This window comes from Dendrobates tinctorius, unplaced genomic scaffold (genome assembly GCF_039654945.1).
Source record: "Dendrobates tinctorius isolate UK_male_01 unplaced genomic scaffold, ASM3965494v1 ptg000119l, whole genome shotgun sequence".
NCBI lineage: Eukaryota > Metazoa > Chordata > Amphibia > Anura > Dendrobatidae > Dendrobates > Dendrobates tinctorius.
The window spans coordinates 1,159,118-1,176,165 of NW_027361787.1; the positions used below are offsets into that span (position 1 = coordinate 1,159,118).

The following is a 17,048-nucleotide window of genomic DNA, read 5'->3' on the forward strand; positions in this document are numbered from 1 at the left end:
TGCATCCAAACCAAGGAAGGTTTCAAAGTGGCAAAAAAATAAAAACAGCACTACACACTACAGGGGAAAAATAGAGTGTCTTTATTTTACATGTATTTCATCAATACATATGTAGACATGCAGGACGTTAGAGGAATGCTAGGGGAGGGAGGTGCTGGACAACAGGTGTTTCTACTCGATTAAACTCGCTTCCACGGGTAAAGGACAGGTAGAAGTGATACAAAGCAAAAAGGCCATTCCAATAACGTCCTGCATGCATATTATCCTTTATTTGTATTTCGATGCTTTACTTACATTTTCCTTTCCTTTTTTTACAGGTTTTTGGCCACAGGAGAGAGCTACACATCACTGCACCTACAATTTAGGGTTGGTAAATCCACCATCTCTCAAATTGTGAGGTGTACATGTGCCGTCATCTGGCAGAAGTTGCAGCCCATCGTCATGCCATCGCCGACCGAGGAGACTTGGCTGCAGGTCGCAGCTGGCTTTCAGTCTGTGGCCAATTTCCCAAACTGCATAGGTGCAGTTGACAGAAAACATGTGAGAGTGCTGAAGCCACCACGATCAGGATCACGCTTCTTTAATTATTAGAAGTATTTCTCAGTGGTTCTGATGGCGGTGGCTGATGCACATTACAAATTTGTTGTCATCGACGTTGGTGCCTATGGTAGTACTGGGGATTCTCGGGTGTTGCGATCATCTCAGATCGGAATGCAAATTCTTCAAGGTGGCGGAACGCTTCCACCCCCAAGACCTTTGCCGGGTTCCACACTTCCAGTGCCCTTTGTGATGGTATCGGATGAGGCGTTTCCCTTAAAGATCAACCTGCTGCGCCCATACCCACGAAGGACACTGGATGACCGGCGGAGGATTTTTAATTATCGGCTGAGCCGTGCACGAAGATATGTGGAATGCACCTTTGGGATCCTGTGTAGTCAGTGGCGGATCTTTCACACTGCCATCCAGTTAGAGACTGACACTGTTGACACTGTAATTAATGCGTGCTGTGTACTCCACAACTACTTTCGAGAATACAGAAAAGAGGTAGATGAGGAGTCACAGCTGTCTGAATTAGTTGCAGTTGAAACCTCGGGTCAGGGAAGGCTTTCAAACTCGGGTGTGCGTGTGCGAGAAACATTCACTGACTACTTCATGAGTCCTGAAGGTGCCGTGCACTGGCAATACTCCAGTGTCAGTGTTGAGCAGCCTGAACAGCTGAGAAGAAATGATAAGTAATCCCAAGCAAGCAAGTAGCGTGCTGATAAAAACTTTTGGACAAAATGCTAAAAATTAATAAATTTTTTGGCTGGTCAACAATAAATCGGGTCTCTGCGAACATCTATTCTTTACACACCACCATTACCCACTACACTCAATTTTCACAACATATCTACTATTATTTGTTAAAACTTTTAACATATAGCCCATGGTGCGGTACTTTCCAAAAGGTAACATACCAAATATCACTACAGTACACAAAGGAGGCAGTTGTTTGGGGTGTCACAGCAGCACATTGGTTGGTTGAGCTGGGAGCTCCAATAGTGGTGAAGAGGCAGCGTGTAGTGAGCAGTGTTTATCTGTTTCTGTTTTGTACATTGATTACAGTGTGTTTAGTCTTTGGCACCAAAAAATATTCACACACACACTGAGTCTTGAAACTGTTTTTTTTTATATAAACAGTATCTAAATTGTGAAAAACACATATAAAAACACTGTATGAAACATACTTCAACAGAACGACAAACATTGTCGGAATAAATTTTACCCTGTCAACAGGACAGGCAAGGTGTCTGGTGGCTACGGAGGTTTTTTGACCAGACAACTTGGCTGGTATCTAAAGTGTCGAAAGCACATATAAAAACACTGTATGAAACATACTTCAAATGAACGACAAACATTGTCGGAATAAATTTTATCCTGTCAACAGGACAGGCAAGTTGTCTGGTGGCAACGGGGTTTTTTTGACCAGACAACTTGGTCGGTGATTAACCAAACCTCAAAATTGATGATAGTCTGGATCATAGCTATACGATGGATATAAGTTTTGAGACAACACCTGACTCATTGGAGAGTTTCCATGTTGACCACTACTTTGTGATGAATTTTGGTGGCCAAAAACAAATGAATCAGGATGGTCAGGACGTAAGGATGGCACCTGACCAAACCGCTGCGAAGCAGTTGATGCAGGTGGTGGTGGAGGCACACAGCGGGGATTAAAAAGGTTCATAATCCCACTGATTATGTCATTTGCCGGTGGTAGATTTGATGGTGTGTCAACAGACATTATAAGTACATTTACAGCAGACATTATAAGATTCCGTCAGTCCCGTGGCATGGACCTCAGGCGGCTGGCTATGTTTAAACCAAAAGTGTCTATGTCATCCTGATGTCTTACATTATCAATAAGACTGAGGGTTCGGCTAGTGAGTTCAATTGCACTCAGTCTCAGTTGTTGTCCCTTTTTTTGTTGCCGCCCTAGTCGATGCCACGGAATGACCAGAACCTGCCCGCATCCAAGTGCGCCTTGACACACCACCAGCTGAGCTACTGGTAGTGACAGGTGCAGGAGCAGCAGACGCCAAAGTCCCGTCAGAGGACACACTGGTGTCCAATAAAGAATCACAACCAGCTGCTTCAGCTGCCATGGAGGATATCACTGAAGAGGGCCTGTCATCCTGAGGAGCTGGAGAGGAAGACATGTCAAAGTCCTGGACCTCCTCGGCCAGACCAGTTTCCGGGCTTTTCTGTCCAGGGGCTGTTGACGGGCCGGAACTTATATTTCCATCCATTCTGTTGAAGGAAGAAACACAAAATTATACCAAAACTAAAAAGTCAAAGTTTATAACTAGGTAAAAATAAAATATATATAATATGTAAAAAGCTGAACTCGGGTATGACATGAGATTTTATGGAAATTTTTTTGAGCTTAAAGTCCACCTCTCGGCTTATAAAAAAGTGATCTAACATAGTTTGCAGCATATGGGGACATAGTCTATGGCCTAGCATATTGGGGAATAATCTATGGAGCATGTTATGGAGCCATAACAAGGATCATTACATGGGGCATATTATTATCTTTACCATCTTATGGGGCCATTTTTAAACTTTGTGCTGAAATATATGGCCTATTTTTGGTATGGAGCATGTTATGTTCACCTCTTGAAGTGTATGTTGCGTTATATGTGGATCCAGAATTAATATTGATATGCAATATGTTTAATAATAAAATTATTAAACATCGTCACATCTCACAAACATAACAGCATACTATCCCGAATATCAAACAATGTCCAGTCGTCATCCAATTATCGTGACGTTAGCCAGACACTACCCCAGTAATCAAAGCGCTAATTACCTCCGCACATTCCTGCTGGTTAAAATGAACTGCAGCTGATCAGCATATGGAACCTTCTTTCTAGGAGGTGAACTTCCACTTGGTGTCTTCATTGACTTGACCAGCCTGTCCGTTATTGAGCGCCATCGATTTTTCACATCATCCACTGCAATAAAATCAAAGAAAAACATTAATGTGTTTTCACAAATTACAGGCCAAATTTTAAATAGAACTCATAATACAAACTTACTAATCTGTTTTTGTCCCGCTCTTGGAAGGTCCGGCCACCGCGGATATATTTCGGTGACAATTGCTGGCCAAGCATCCCTTTTATTGTAGGATCCCTTGTATGCCGCACTGGCACGGTCCCACACTTCAGGATGTTTCTCTATCTAAAAAATGAATAATCCATGTTAATAACTGTTATTTAAAAAGAATTTAAAAGCAAAAAGTCTGTTTTGTCTCTATAATTTGGTCAACACATGTAGAGATATATCCACACTGAAACTCACACACCAAACCAATGTCGATATGTTTGAATCCTGCTAGACCTTCACCCAAAAAACCAAAAGCAACCCTATACGGCTCTTTCAACATAATGTCCGTCACCACTCGAACCACGTGTAACCATTTGAACGCAAATGAGCTGGGATTCAGAGCAAGAAGCATGTTTCAATTCTCATCTTATGTCACTATACGTGAAGCCTTGGGCTATCCCTTTTTCCTCACATTATAACCAACCGTCCTCGACATGACCCTAGGCCTAACACAATGCCAAACCCCACACCCTCTTCATGTCCCCTGGCCTAACAAGGCATACGCCAAGGGTAAACCTTGGCCTACGCTTTCCCTAACACCACCCTAATTCCTAGTCCTAAACATAACCATCAACATTATAATAGGCCTAACAATATACATAACCCTACGCACATGCCTAAGGCTATTTTCACACTAGCGCCTTGTATCGCTGGGGTTCATGCGCAATAGAATATATAATAATGCTGCATACGCTTTTCCATTTTGGGTTCTAGATGCATGAGTTTATACCATTCTATAGCCATGTTCATGCATGCTATTTCAAAAGCAGAAGTACACATGGCCATCCATGCTACTGCGTGTATTTGGCGCATAAAGGCGCATTTGTTTTGTTTATCACAGGTCACATGGAGGAAAAATAATACAGGACTATGGGATGGAGGATATGTATATGGGCATGGGACTATGGGATGGAGGATGTGTGATGGGTGTATGGGCACGGGACTATGAGATGGCGGATATGTATGATGGGTATATGGGCATGGGACTATGGGATGGCGGATATGTATGATGGTTACATGGGCACAGGACTATGGGATGGAGGATATGTATGATGGGTATATGGGCATGGGACTATGGGATGGCGGATATGTATGATGGGTATATGGGCATGGGACTATGGGATGGAAGATATGTATGATGGGTATATGGGCACTGGACTATGGGATGGAGGATATGTATGATGGGTATATGGGCATGGGACTATGGGATGGAGGATGTGTGATGGGTATATGGTCATGGGACTATGGGATGGAGGATATGTATGATGGTTATATGGGCACGGGACTATGGGATGGAGGATGTGTGATGGGTATATGGGCACTGGACTATAGGATGGAGGATATGTATGATGGTTATATGGGCACTGGACTATGGGATGGAGGATATGTATGATGGGTATATGGGCATGGGACTATGGGATGGCGGATATGTATGATGGGTATATGGGCACGGGACTATGGGATGGAGGATATGTATGATGGGTATATGGGCACTGGACTATGGGATGGAGGATATGTATGATGGGTATATGGGCATGGGACTATGGGATGGAGGATGTGTGATGGGTATATGGTCATGGGACTATGGGATGGAGGATATGTATTATGGTTATATGGGCACGGGACTATGGGATGGAGGATGTGTGATGGGTATATGGGCACTGGACTATGGGATGGCGGATATGTATGATGGTTATATGGGCACTGGACTATGGGATGGAGGATATGTATGATGGGTATATGGGCACGGGACTATGGGATGGAGGGTGTGTGATGGGTATATGGGCACTGGACTATGGGATGGAGGATATGTATGACGGGTATATGGGCATGGGACTATGGGATGTCGGATATGTATGATGGGTATATGGGCACGGGACTATGGGATGGAGGATATGTATGATGGGTATATGGGCATGGGACTATGGGATGGAGGATGTGTGATGGGTATATGGACACGGGACTATGGGATGGAGGATGTGTATGATGGGTATATGGGCACGGGACTATGGGATGGTGGATATGTATATGGGCACGGGACTATGGGATGGAGGATATGTATGATGGGTATATGGACACGGGACTATGGGATGGAGGATATGTATGATGGATATATGGGCATGGGACTATGAGATGAAGGATGTGTGATGGGTATATGGGCACTCGACTATGGGATGGCGAATATGTATGATGGGTATATGGGCATGGGACTATGGGATGAAGAATATGTATGAAGGTTATATGGGCATGGGACTATGGGATGGAAGATGTGTGATGGGTATATGGGCACTCGACTATGGGATGGAGGATATGTATGATGGGTATATGGGCACGGGCCTATGGGATCGTGGATATGTATGATGGGTATATGGGCACGGGACTATGGGATGGAGGATAATTATAATTTGCTATAACTAACCACAGTTAGTTACTATGCCCAGGCAGCGCCGGGCTCTTCAGCTAGTTTTATATATTATTCGTTTTTATTTTTTTTATTTAGAAGTTTGGGTGTCAATTTCTGTAAATAATCTGGAAAAAAAATGGCGTGGGCTCCCGCGCAATTTTTTCCACCAGAGAGGGAAAGCAGGTGAGTGACAGCAGATTTATATAGCCTAATAAGGGACCATTTTTTTTGGCCCCTCCCCAGCTAAAAAAATCTGCCCCCAGACACCCCATAAATGGCACATCTGTGAGATGCGCCTTTTATGGAACTTAACCCTCTCTCATCCCACAGCCATCGTGCAGTGGCATATGGGGTAATAAGGGGTTAATGTCACATTGCAATTGGAATGTGACATTAAGCCGGGTTAATAACAGATAGGCGTCAATCAGCCGCCGATCCATTGTTAACCATATATCTTGAAAGGGTTAAAAAAATAAACAGACATTATTTTGAAATGTTTTTATTTAAATAAATACAACTTGTTTTTGACCATGTTTTATTGAACGCCCAATCCAAGATTTGAAGGGTTAAAAAAAAAAAAATCCACCTCCATTGCTGATCTGAGATCTGCACAGGAGTGTGAGAAATTTTCCCATGCTCCTGAGTTCATCTCAGGACAACATGTTAGTCCGCGCATGCGCAGACCGGACCACCCGCGTAGCGCGAGCTGACTTCGGGTGAAGTCGGTAAACAATGAACCGGGGTGCTTTACGGCCCCATTCATTGTAGCGGCGTCGGGAGTTTAGAGCGGCCACATGTTATGTGGCTGCTCTAAACTTTAGATCTTCGTGGAACACTCATTTTTATGGGATTCTGCGGAGGGTAGGTATTTTTTGTGGTTTGTTTTTTTATATTTTTATTTAGGTTGAGCATGGTCTTCGGGGAATTAGCAGAATAGGTGAGTACGGGTTTTTTATTTTAATTTTTTTTAGGTGGCGACGTCGGGGACAGGTAATTATTATTTTTTTCCACAGGTAACCACTGGCCACCAATGAAAAAAAATTATTGGACACTTAAAAGAAAAAAAAAAAAAGGAAATTTTAAGGAAAGGCTGTTGGGGGAAAAAATGATATATGTGGAAGAGGGGGGGAAGCGGGAATTAAAAAGGCACATTTTAGTGGGGGCCCAAAACTCATATTGGCGGGGGGAATGGGGCAAAAAAAAAATTTTTTTATTCACAGCAGGAACAGCTCAATGGGAATACTGCTCCCATCGCACTGAGCCTGCTGGCACTACTGTATGGGAACAGACATAGGCCGATGGGCCTAGTAGTCCTATCGGCCTATGCCAGATAGCAGCAGTATACACAGACGCCCCATACACCACATCCACGCCATATACACCACACACAGACATCACGCACACACACTCACCACGCTTATCATGAAGGGGACATCTAGCTCCATCCTGTCTACCACTCCATGCCTGTAGCACCAGCCATGATACAGGAAGAAGGAAAGGATTGGGATGTCCTTCTTCCTGTATGGGATGGTCCTTGCATGGCATGATGGGGCATGATGGGAAGGGCTACATGTCATTTCCTGGCCGCATGCGGTATTTACCGTGAGAAATATGCCGAATGTATTAAAAAATGCGGTTTACATGCGATCCCATACAACCCTATGGAGCCGGAATTGCCGCTGATCCGCAAAATTAATGAGCATGCTGTGGTTTTTTCCGCGGTAAGATTCCGCCGCGGAAAAAAACGCAGCATTAGCACAGCAGAGCGGAATCCCAAAGGCTTGCATGGGATGCTTATTTTTAGTGATTTTGCGGCAGAAACGCGCGTGAAATAACGCCGCGGAAACGCAAAAAAAACGGATCGTGTGAACATACCCTTACACTCAACAGTACAAAAGGTACTGCATCAACCCAAGTATTTCCTTTGTCCAATAACATCTTGGCAATGCTGGATTTTATTGTTCTATTCATCCTTTCCACAATACCAGCAGACTGTGGATGGTAGGGTACATGAAACTGTTGTCGTACCCCTAGAATAGCACAAACGGCTTGCATGATTTTTCCTGTAAAGTGACTTCCTCGATCGGAGGTGATCATTCTTGGGATCCCCCAAGTGCAAAAGACATGATTCACTAATGCTCTAGCTGTAGACAAAGCATCATCTTTCCTGACAGGTAAAATTTCAACCCACTTAGAAAAAACATCTACTACAACCAATGCATACCTGAGACCATTTTTACCTGATGGTAACGGTCCAATGTAGTCGATTTGTAACGTAGACCATGGACCATCTGCAGGTGCAATTCAGAGTAGTGGTGGTTTCTGTCCTTTTGGTCTTGGATTAATTTGGGCACAAATGAGACATGATTGAACAATACTTTGCACTGTCTCCTCCATCTTTTCCCAGTAAAATTTCTCTCTGAGAATGCCTAATAATAATAATAATAATAATCTTTATTTATATAGCGCCAACATATTCCGCAGCGCTTTACAGTTGAACAGTTTCAAACACAACAATTTCTGTTGGCCCAAATGACCCAAACTTTCATGATTATATTTTGTGAACTCAACCTGTAGATGTCTTGGGACAACAGGACGCAACTCCCCGTTTAAGTCATGACACAAAACCCCGTTTTCACAAACAAAGGGAGGTTTTGGATCAACCCGGGAAGCAACAAGAGATGAGTCTTTTTCTTGTTCTTCCGCAAAAGAAGGGATATGCGTGTCTGTTCTTTGAACTGCTGAAACCTCGAGAGGTTCAGGTTCAAACACCTCTTCTCCTGTCAGGGCTGCCTCTTTGGCTAGCATATCTGCGGTTGCATTTCCAACAGATAATTCATAATCAGATGTTTTATGGGCCGGAACCTTGACAATAGCAAAACCATTAGGGTTTTTTGATGCTATCCTGAAAATTGTCTTCAGTGTGTCACTGTGAACAAGAGTCTTATTAGATGAATCTACATAGCCTCTTTTTTCCCAAACTGGCAAGTAATCTGTCAGTGATCTAACAACATAAGAGCTATCACTGTAGATCGCAATGGGACACTGATCATCTGCTTCATTCAGCTGTAGTACCATTTTTACTGCTTCTAGCTCTGCCCTTTGAGCTGAAAAATGACTCGGTAATTTGTGCTTCACAACCTGTCCTCTTTTGGGATAAAAAATGGCATATCCTGAATAATAGTGCCCATCTGAATAGAAATTGACTGTAAAGTACACACCTACCAGGTGTCTTGCACAGGTCTCAAAACTTCTTTCAACAGGTGAGAGAAGCTTAGAAAAATAGCCCAAAATTCTCCACTCTTCTCCCTGCAACTGTAACAGCACAGCAGACACTGATGCCTCTGATGTGTGCACTTGCAAAGCAAATGGAGCCGAAGGATCTACTGTGGACAAAGCAGGTGCATTTTGTAAATTAATTTTTAATTGTTCAAATGAGGTTTGCTGTTCATCACCCCAAGGACCAAAGTAATCACTGTTTTCACCTTTCAAAAGATCATATAAAGGTCTGGCCTTGTCTGCAAAATTCTCAATGAAATCCCATGAATAGTTCATAAGACCTAAGAAATGTCTCAATGCCTTGTGTGATGTCGGAATTGGTAGGGAAGCAATTGCCTCAATCCTTTCCTGCAGTGGCTGCCTTTTTCCTGGACTCAACAACACTCCTAAAAATCTGACCTCAGTCTGCATCAATTGATTCTGGAGGCAATTTATACTGACGCTGTGGTGGAGGATCTCATCCTTCCACATTTACCACCACATTTTCATTGTTCCAACCTCATTCCTGAACTGAGCCCAAAGAGAAGGAAAAAGCTGTACAATTTCTATCAATACCTCATCACCATCAGTTTCAGGCCACAAATGGTCTGATGACACCACATCATTTAAGCAAATACTTCCACCATGGCTATAATCATTAGGGTCAATGACTACCGGTTTACAACCATTGGAATCTTTCCAGATCACTTGATTTCCTAGATCAACTACCCATCTGAATTTCTGCATAAAATCTGAGCCAAGTATATTTTCAGAATCACGACAATACCAAATGTCAATTTCTGTTTTGAAAGAACTAGGTATTTCCAACGTCACATTGGGAACTAAGGTTGCTTTAGTTCCACCTTTTCCACTGAAACCGACGATTGTACAAACTGGTGAATCTGGGTTTAGCTTCAAATCAAGGTTTGTAACACTTAACTGAGCTCCTGTGTCAATAAGAAATACAGCATTCTGTCCTGCTAAACTTACTTTGTTAAATGGTCTTCCACAGTCATCCAATGTAACTCGAGTCACAAATTCCAATGGATGTGGTAGAGGAATAGTCTGTGATTGTCAGAAAGATGAAGGAGATGGGAGAAGACCAGTGTCCCTCTTAAAAGACCTTGGAATTCTATCCCTTGACTCTGTTTCCTTCACTGTCATCTCTCTGATCTGTCTGATTAATGGTGCATATGGTGACTGTGTTTGTCTGTTGGCAGTATGAGCAGGTGCAGATAATTGTAATGGAGGTGCGGAAGGTGTGGTGTATGATTTTGGCATGAGTCCGTTTTCCTTTCCAAGCTTACCTGTTCCTTGTGTACCTATCTCTGATTCTGTTCTGAAAAATTTCCTGCACTGCCACTTCAAATGTCCAGGTATACCACAAAAATAACAATGGATATTGTTCCTTTGTGTAGTATTTTTACCTCTATGCTCAATGTGATCCCTGTTCTTGGAGATTACTGTGGATCTAGGTTTCAGCTGACTGTCTTCCTTCTCATGAACTACCGCTATTTTAGCCTTGACCTGGTTTTGTTTCATGGATCTCCTTACTTTGTCAATAAAAACTGTTGCTTCCTGCAATGATGGCTGAGTGTTAGCCAATTGCACTGAGGCAGGATCCAAGTACTTGAACTTTTTTACAAAAAATTTGATCATGGATGCCGGCTCTTCGTGAGGCCCGAGATCCATTACCATTCGGTAGGCCTGTTCAAATTCTACCAAAAAAGAGAATGGATCATCGGAAATATTTGTTTGTAAATTCCCTAAAATATCAACTGTAGGCATGTCTTCTCCAGTTGTAAACAATACTAATTGTCTAAGTCTGTCTTCTTTTGTACTATGTGTCATTTCATGATCATCATTTAGTCTGGGTGTGGTCAGTAATCTTTTTCCCATATGTGAAGGTAGCCATACTTTGAATATCTTATTCTTTTGCTCATCATTAAGATTGTATTTGTCTGTGTTTGATTCAAAAGTGTCCGCATTATAAAAGGCGTCCATCTTATCATTGTAATTTGGAATGTCTTTTACAATTTTCATTAGCTGATCGTGTATTTTCAGATTAATGCGTGCTGCTCTGTCATGTAATTTTTTCCGTTGTAATTCTACTGCCTCTAATTCCTCTACTGAAGCATCTGGATCTTGTGTGTCTGGTCCAAATGATGAGGCAGCAGCACTGTCCTCCTGTTTACCTGTTGATCTTGTGTTAACTGAAATCTTTTTTATATCTTGTCGTAATTTAGACAATAACTCTGTCCTGGTATCAATCTGATCCTCCAATTGTTCTATGTGTTCTGACAATATCAAACAATTTGGACAATCAAAATAATCCTCGTCAGACTCTTGTGTGTCACCTGGTGTGTCAGTGTGATCAGTTTCCTGTGTGACAATGCATGTTTTATAAGTGTTGGGTTCAGTTTTCTCAAAGACTAGGCTATTATACACGTGGACCAGCTGCATGACATTTTGAAGCTTTCTTTGTAATTTCCTTACTGGGAAAAAACGCTTGTCAATTTTAACATTTTCTGCTTCACATTGATTATACAAACTAGACCATAATTGTGCGTCTGTATAACTATGATCAAACTTAAACTCTATGTTAGTTTTCTTAAAATAATCATGTATAAAATCCATTTTCTCACCTATGGAGCTTTGATCCAATGGATGGTCCTCTGTGTCCTTATGCAATCCTCAGATCTCCGTCTGGATGGGATGCTTGCAGCTCTGTACGATCCTCACTCGTCTACTTTAGGTTCAGTCTGATCCTTGTGCCGTGAAATAGTGGAATTCCTGAGGAGGCTTGTACAACAGGTGTTTTTAGCAGAGTTCTAGTTCTCCCCCTTGTACAACCGATGATGGAATGCCAGCCAAAGTTAGCACAAAAGGTCAGCCTGGCCAAGGCTCGCCAAAATGAAGAAAAATATAACTCCCATTCTCACTTTTGAGTAAGAGCTCGGTGAGGATAAAAATGAAAAGCAATGTTGAATTGTGGATAAAATAAATCTTGTTTAATTGTTCATTCAAAAAATTATTACAAAAATGAAGAAAAGTAAGTTCATAGCACACAAAATATAAATGTTACTTTAAAAGAAGAAAAAGAAGCATTTTGGTTCTTACATATGGTCTTGAGCAGCTGTTCTGTGTGTGTTCGAGAATCTCAAGGGATATGAGATCTGACTGAACAAGAGTTAGGTCGGCTTATATACTATTTTGACCTTTAAACTACAACCACATATGGTGGCTTTCCTCTATGTTCATAACTTCTTCCATATTAAGTGTACCCTAGTTATTTTACAATATGCATATAGTTATTAATGCATTTACTTTAGCCAGAGTAACTTAAACCTAAAACCTGCAATCTTTAGAACCATACATAACCTCTAAATAGTCACATATTGACAATTCTGACAAGTGACCTATACGTCTGACACGCAGGAACAAATGTATGAGCAAAAGAACTCAGAATAGCTCAGTCACTCTCTAAGCTAAACAGAGCTTGTTAGCAGGACTAGACTCTGCATACGCTACGTAGTCAATATATTTTTTTATTATAGAAATACTGATATTTTACAACAGTCAGCCATTGTCTGGTCAGGGAAGTCTCGTGGGCAAGGTGGAGGAAGAAGAGGAGGAGGATGATTATTTTGGGCAGGAGGATGCTTTTCAGGGGACAAGAGAAAATGTTGGCGTGGCAAGGTCAGGTACAGGGTTTGTGCGTGACTGGAGGGATGTTGATTTGCTAGAAAGTGCTCCTCCTCCCAGCAATCGCAGTGCATCATTGACACCTGGAACATTGGCCCACATGTCTGATTATGCCTCGCAGATCCTAAAAAGGGACCTCCGCATTGCCAAAATGATGAACGATGACGACTACTGGTTGCCCAGCATCCTGGATCCATGCTATAAAGGCAAATTCCAAAACATCATGCCACAGGAGAACCTAGAGCTAATAATGGCTAAAAAACAAGCAACTATGGTAAACCGTTTGTTTGAGGCATTCCCAGCACACAGCGGCGGTGATGTTTTTCCAACGAGCCGTAGGGGGCAACATGGAAGAGGTGTTCGTGGTGCACACAGCCGAAGTGGCGTTGGACACAGGGGTTTAATGACCATGTTGTGGACTGATTTTTCAAGTACTGCTCACACGACTGGTAATACAGCATCGATGGAAAGTGACAGGAGACAGCAGTTGTCAACTATGGTAACAAACTACTTCTCCTCCCATATCGATGTTCTCCCTCACCGGTCATTCCCCTTTGACTATTGGGCCAGTAAACTTGACACCTGGCCTGAATTGGCACAATATGCCTTACAGGAGCTCGCTTGCCCTGCTGCTAGTGTGTTATCTGAGCGAGTCTTCAGTGCTGCTGGATCAATCCCGACAGAAAAAAGGACCCGTCTGTCGACCCAAAATGTTGATGATCTAACCTTCATTAAAATGAACCATGCATGGGTTTCAAAGGATTTTGACCCACCTTCCCCTGCCAGAAAAATGGCTTGCTTTTGTCCTCCTCTTCTGCGGACTTCTCCAATTACTCCATTTGCAGCTGCTGAATGTCCAACATCAACATATGCCAATTTTTCCACCTCCCTAACTGGGCTGCCTCCTCCCACACGGTCGGGGTCACCACCTGGCACATGCACCCGTGCGAGTGCCGTTGCCCTGGACAGGTGGGTGGGAACACTCTTTGGCAATGGCACTGGCACAAGGTCCCTCATAGTAGAATCAAGTGTCTCTGACGGTGGGGTTGCACACCCGCCGTCAGACACACCGGCGTACTATGAGGGGCCCTGCGCCAGTGCCGTCGCCAATGAATGGGCCCCCCCTGCTTGCTCAGGATCACAGCACTTGCAAAGTTGAAATACTTACCTCTCCCTGCTCCACCGCCGTGACGTCTTCCGCGTTTCCTGACAGTGACATTCTGGTCAGAGAGCGCGATGACATCACGTCTGTACGCCCTCTGCCTAAACAGTCCAAGTGCAGTGAGATGGAAAATGGGGACGACGAGGAGTCCAGACTAGTACAGGGATTCCCTAGCGAGGAGACTTATTTAATTGTTTTCAATGTTGGGACAGCTATTTTTGGGGAGCACTATACGCTGGAGAATGATATATGAGGCCCACCATACACTGGAGCATTCCAAAGGTGGACATCAGACACTGGAGCAGCATTTACAGGGCCCATTATGCACTGGAGCATTAGAAATGGGGCCCATTATATATGGAGCATTATTTGGGCCCATAACACAGTGGAGATTCATCCATGGGGCCCATCATATACTGTAGCATTATGTGGAGCTCATCATATACTGTTTCAAACATTATATGGGACCAATGATTCTGTATGGAGAAATATATGGGCCTCATTACTCTGTACAGCGCACTATGCGGTGGACATAATACTGTACGGAGTTATATACTGTCCGTTTTTGGAGCTATTGGAGAATTTAAAATGGATATCAGTCATGAGATGTAAGAAGTGAAGTATTTTTCATTGTACTATACCGCTATTTCTCTGCCATATTAGAGGATCATGAATTGTGGCATGTGTTAAAGGAGCCAATTGACACTCTTTGGCCCTGGGCCCATGAAAATCTGGAGCCAGCCCTACCCCCCCCACACAACTTTAGCCAAATAACCCCCAGTGTTCAATGCCTAACTATTATTATAAAGTAAATTAAGGTTGACAAGCTTAAGTAATAAGAATTGATGTTTTTGGCATTAAAATGGGCACTGTAGGTGTGTTTCCTGTCCTCCACTCCCTGCCGACCTTGGTTCCCCATTGACTTGCATTGGGTTTCGTGTTTCAGTCGGCCTTCGACTTTTTGCAATAATCGGCCGATTTCGTTCGACCCGACTTTTGAGAAAGTCGGGTTTCATGAAACCTGACTCTACCCGAAAAAAGGCAAAGTCGCTCATCCCTACTTACTACCATATGACACCATTATTTACTCTCATGATGCCCTGCAGCTACTCCTATTAACCTTTGTGTATGCCAACCATACCTGCTAATGGCTCTGATGTCATTTTATGTCTCCATTCTGGCTAGAGCTCCCATAAGGTCATCTCACTAGCTGCAAAGTTAGTTAGTGAAAGTTTTTCTAAGATGGCAGCTCAGTCCAACATGGCTGTTCAATGTATTTATAATAATAATAAATTATATTTCTATATCGCTGACATATTCCGCAGAACTTTACATTTCAGAGGGGACTTGTACAGACAATAGACATTACAGCATAACAATAATCAAATAGACCATTACAAATACCAAGAGGAATGAGGGCCCTGCTCGCAAGCTTATAATCTATGAGGAAAAGAAAAAAGGTAGACACGAAAGGTGGGTGGTAACAGTTGCCCTGATTGATTGGACCAGCCATAATGTTAAGTGTGTAACAGTACAGACACAGAGGGCTAATGGATGCATAAAGCATGTGGGAACATGATGCGGGGAACCTGGTTATGGTAAAACTTTTGGCTGTGCCACACAGGGATAGATTAGGTTAATGTGTTGAGGCAATAGGCCAGTCTGAATAAATGCGTTTTCAGGGCACGCTTAAAATTGTGGGGATTGGGGACTAATCGTATTGACCTGGGAAGTGCATTCCAAAGAATTGGCGCAGCACGTGTAAAGTCTTGGAGACGGGAGTGGGAGGTTCTGATTATTGAGGATGCTAACATCAGGTCATCAGCAGAACGGAGGGCACGGGTAGGGTGGTATACTGAAACAAGGGAGGAGATGTAGGGTAGTGCTGAGCCATGGAGGGCTTTGTGGGTGAGGGTAATAAGTTTATACTGAATTCTGGAGAGAATGGGTAGCCAGTGTAATGACTGGCACAAGGTAGAGGCATCGGTGTAACGATTGGTGAGGAATATGATCCTGGCTGCAGCATTCAAGACAGATTGGAGAGAGGAGAGTTTGGTAAGAGGGAGACCGATTAGAAGGGAGTTACAATAGTCGAGACGAGAATGAATAAGAGAAACAGTAAGAGTTTTTGCAGAGTCAAAAATAAGAAAAGGTTGAATTCTAGAAATGTTTTTGAGGTGCAGATGACAAGAGTGAGCCAGTGATCGAATGTAGGGGGCAAAGGAAAGCTTGGAGTCAAGTATGGCACCAAGACAGCGAGCATGTTGCTGGGGAGTAATAGTGGAACCACACACAGAAATGGCAATGTCGGGTATAGGTACATTAGTAGAGGGAGGAAACACAAGGAGTTCAGTCTTTGACAGGTTCAGTTTCAGATATAGTGAGGACATGATGTAAGACACAGCGTTTAGACAATCGCCGGTGTTTTCTAGAAAGGCTGGCGTGATGTCAAGAGAAGAAGCATATAATTGGGTGTCATCAGCATAGAGATGGTACTGGAAACCAAATCTACTGATTGTTTGACCAATAGGGGCAGTGTATAAGGAGAAGAGGAGGGGGCCTAGAACCGATCCTTGAGGAACCCCAACAGTAAGGGGAAGGCGAGAGGAGGATGAACCGGCAAAAGATACAGTAAAGGAGCAGTCAGAGAGATAGGAGGAGAACCAGGAGAGAACGGTGTTCTTGAGGCCAATGGAACGGAGCATAGTGAGGAGGAGCTGATGATCCACAGTGTCAAATGCTGCAGAGAGATCCAAGAGAATTAGCATGGAGTAATGACCATTTCATTTAGCTGTTAGTAGATCACTAGAGACTTTAGTGAGGGCAGTTTCAGTAGAGTGTAAAGAGCGGAAACCGGATTGGAGAGGG

At 43.1% G+C, this 17,048-nt stretch overlaps 1 protein-coding gene across 1 annotated transcript; it reads right to left on the bottom strand.

Annotated features, from left to right (window-relative positions):
- Positions 1–1,646: 1,646 nt before the first annotated feature.
- On the bottom strand, positions 1,647–15,428 carry LOC141101502 (uncharacterized). The gene is made up of 5 exons (XM_073590630.1): positions 11,959–15,428; positions 8,296–8,484; positions 3,585–3,726; positions 3,356–3,500; positions 1,647–2,790 (listed from the first exon to the last, which is right to left on the bottom strand). The coding sequence occupies exons 2-5, from the start codon at positions 8,344–8,346 to the stop codon at positions 2,430–2,432; spliced, it is 699 nt and encodes a 232-aa protein (XP_073446731.1). The 5' UTR covers positions 8,347–8,484; positions 11,959–15,428; the 3' UTR covers positions 1,647–2,429.
- Between the last annotated feature and the right edge of the window lie 1,620 nt (positions 15,429–17,048).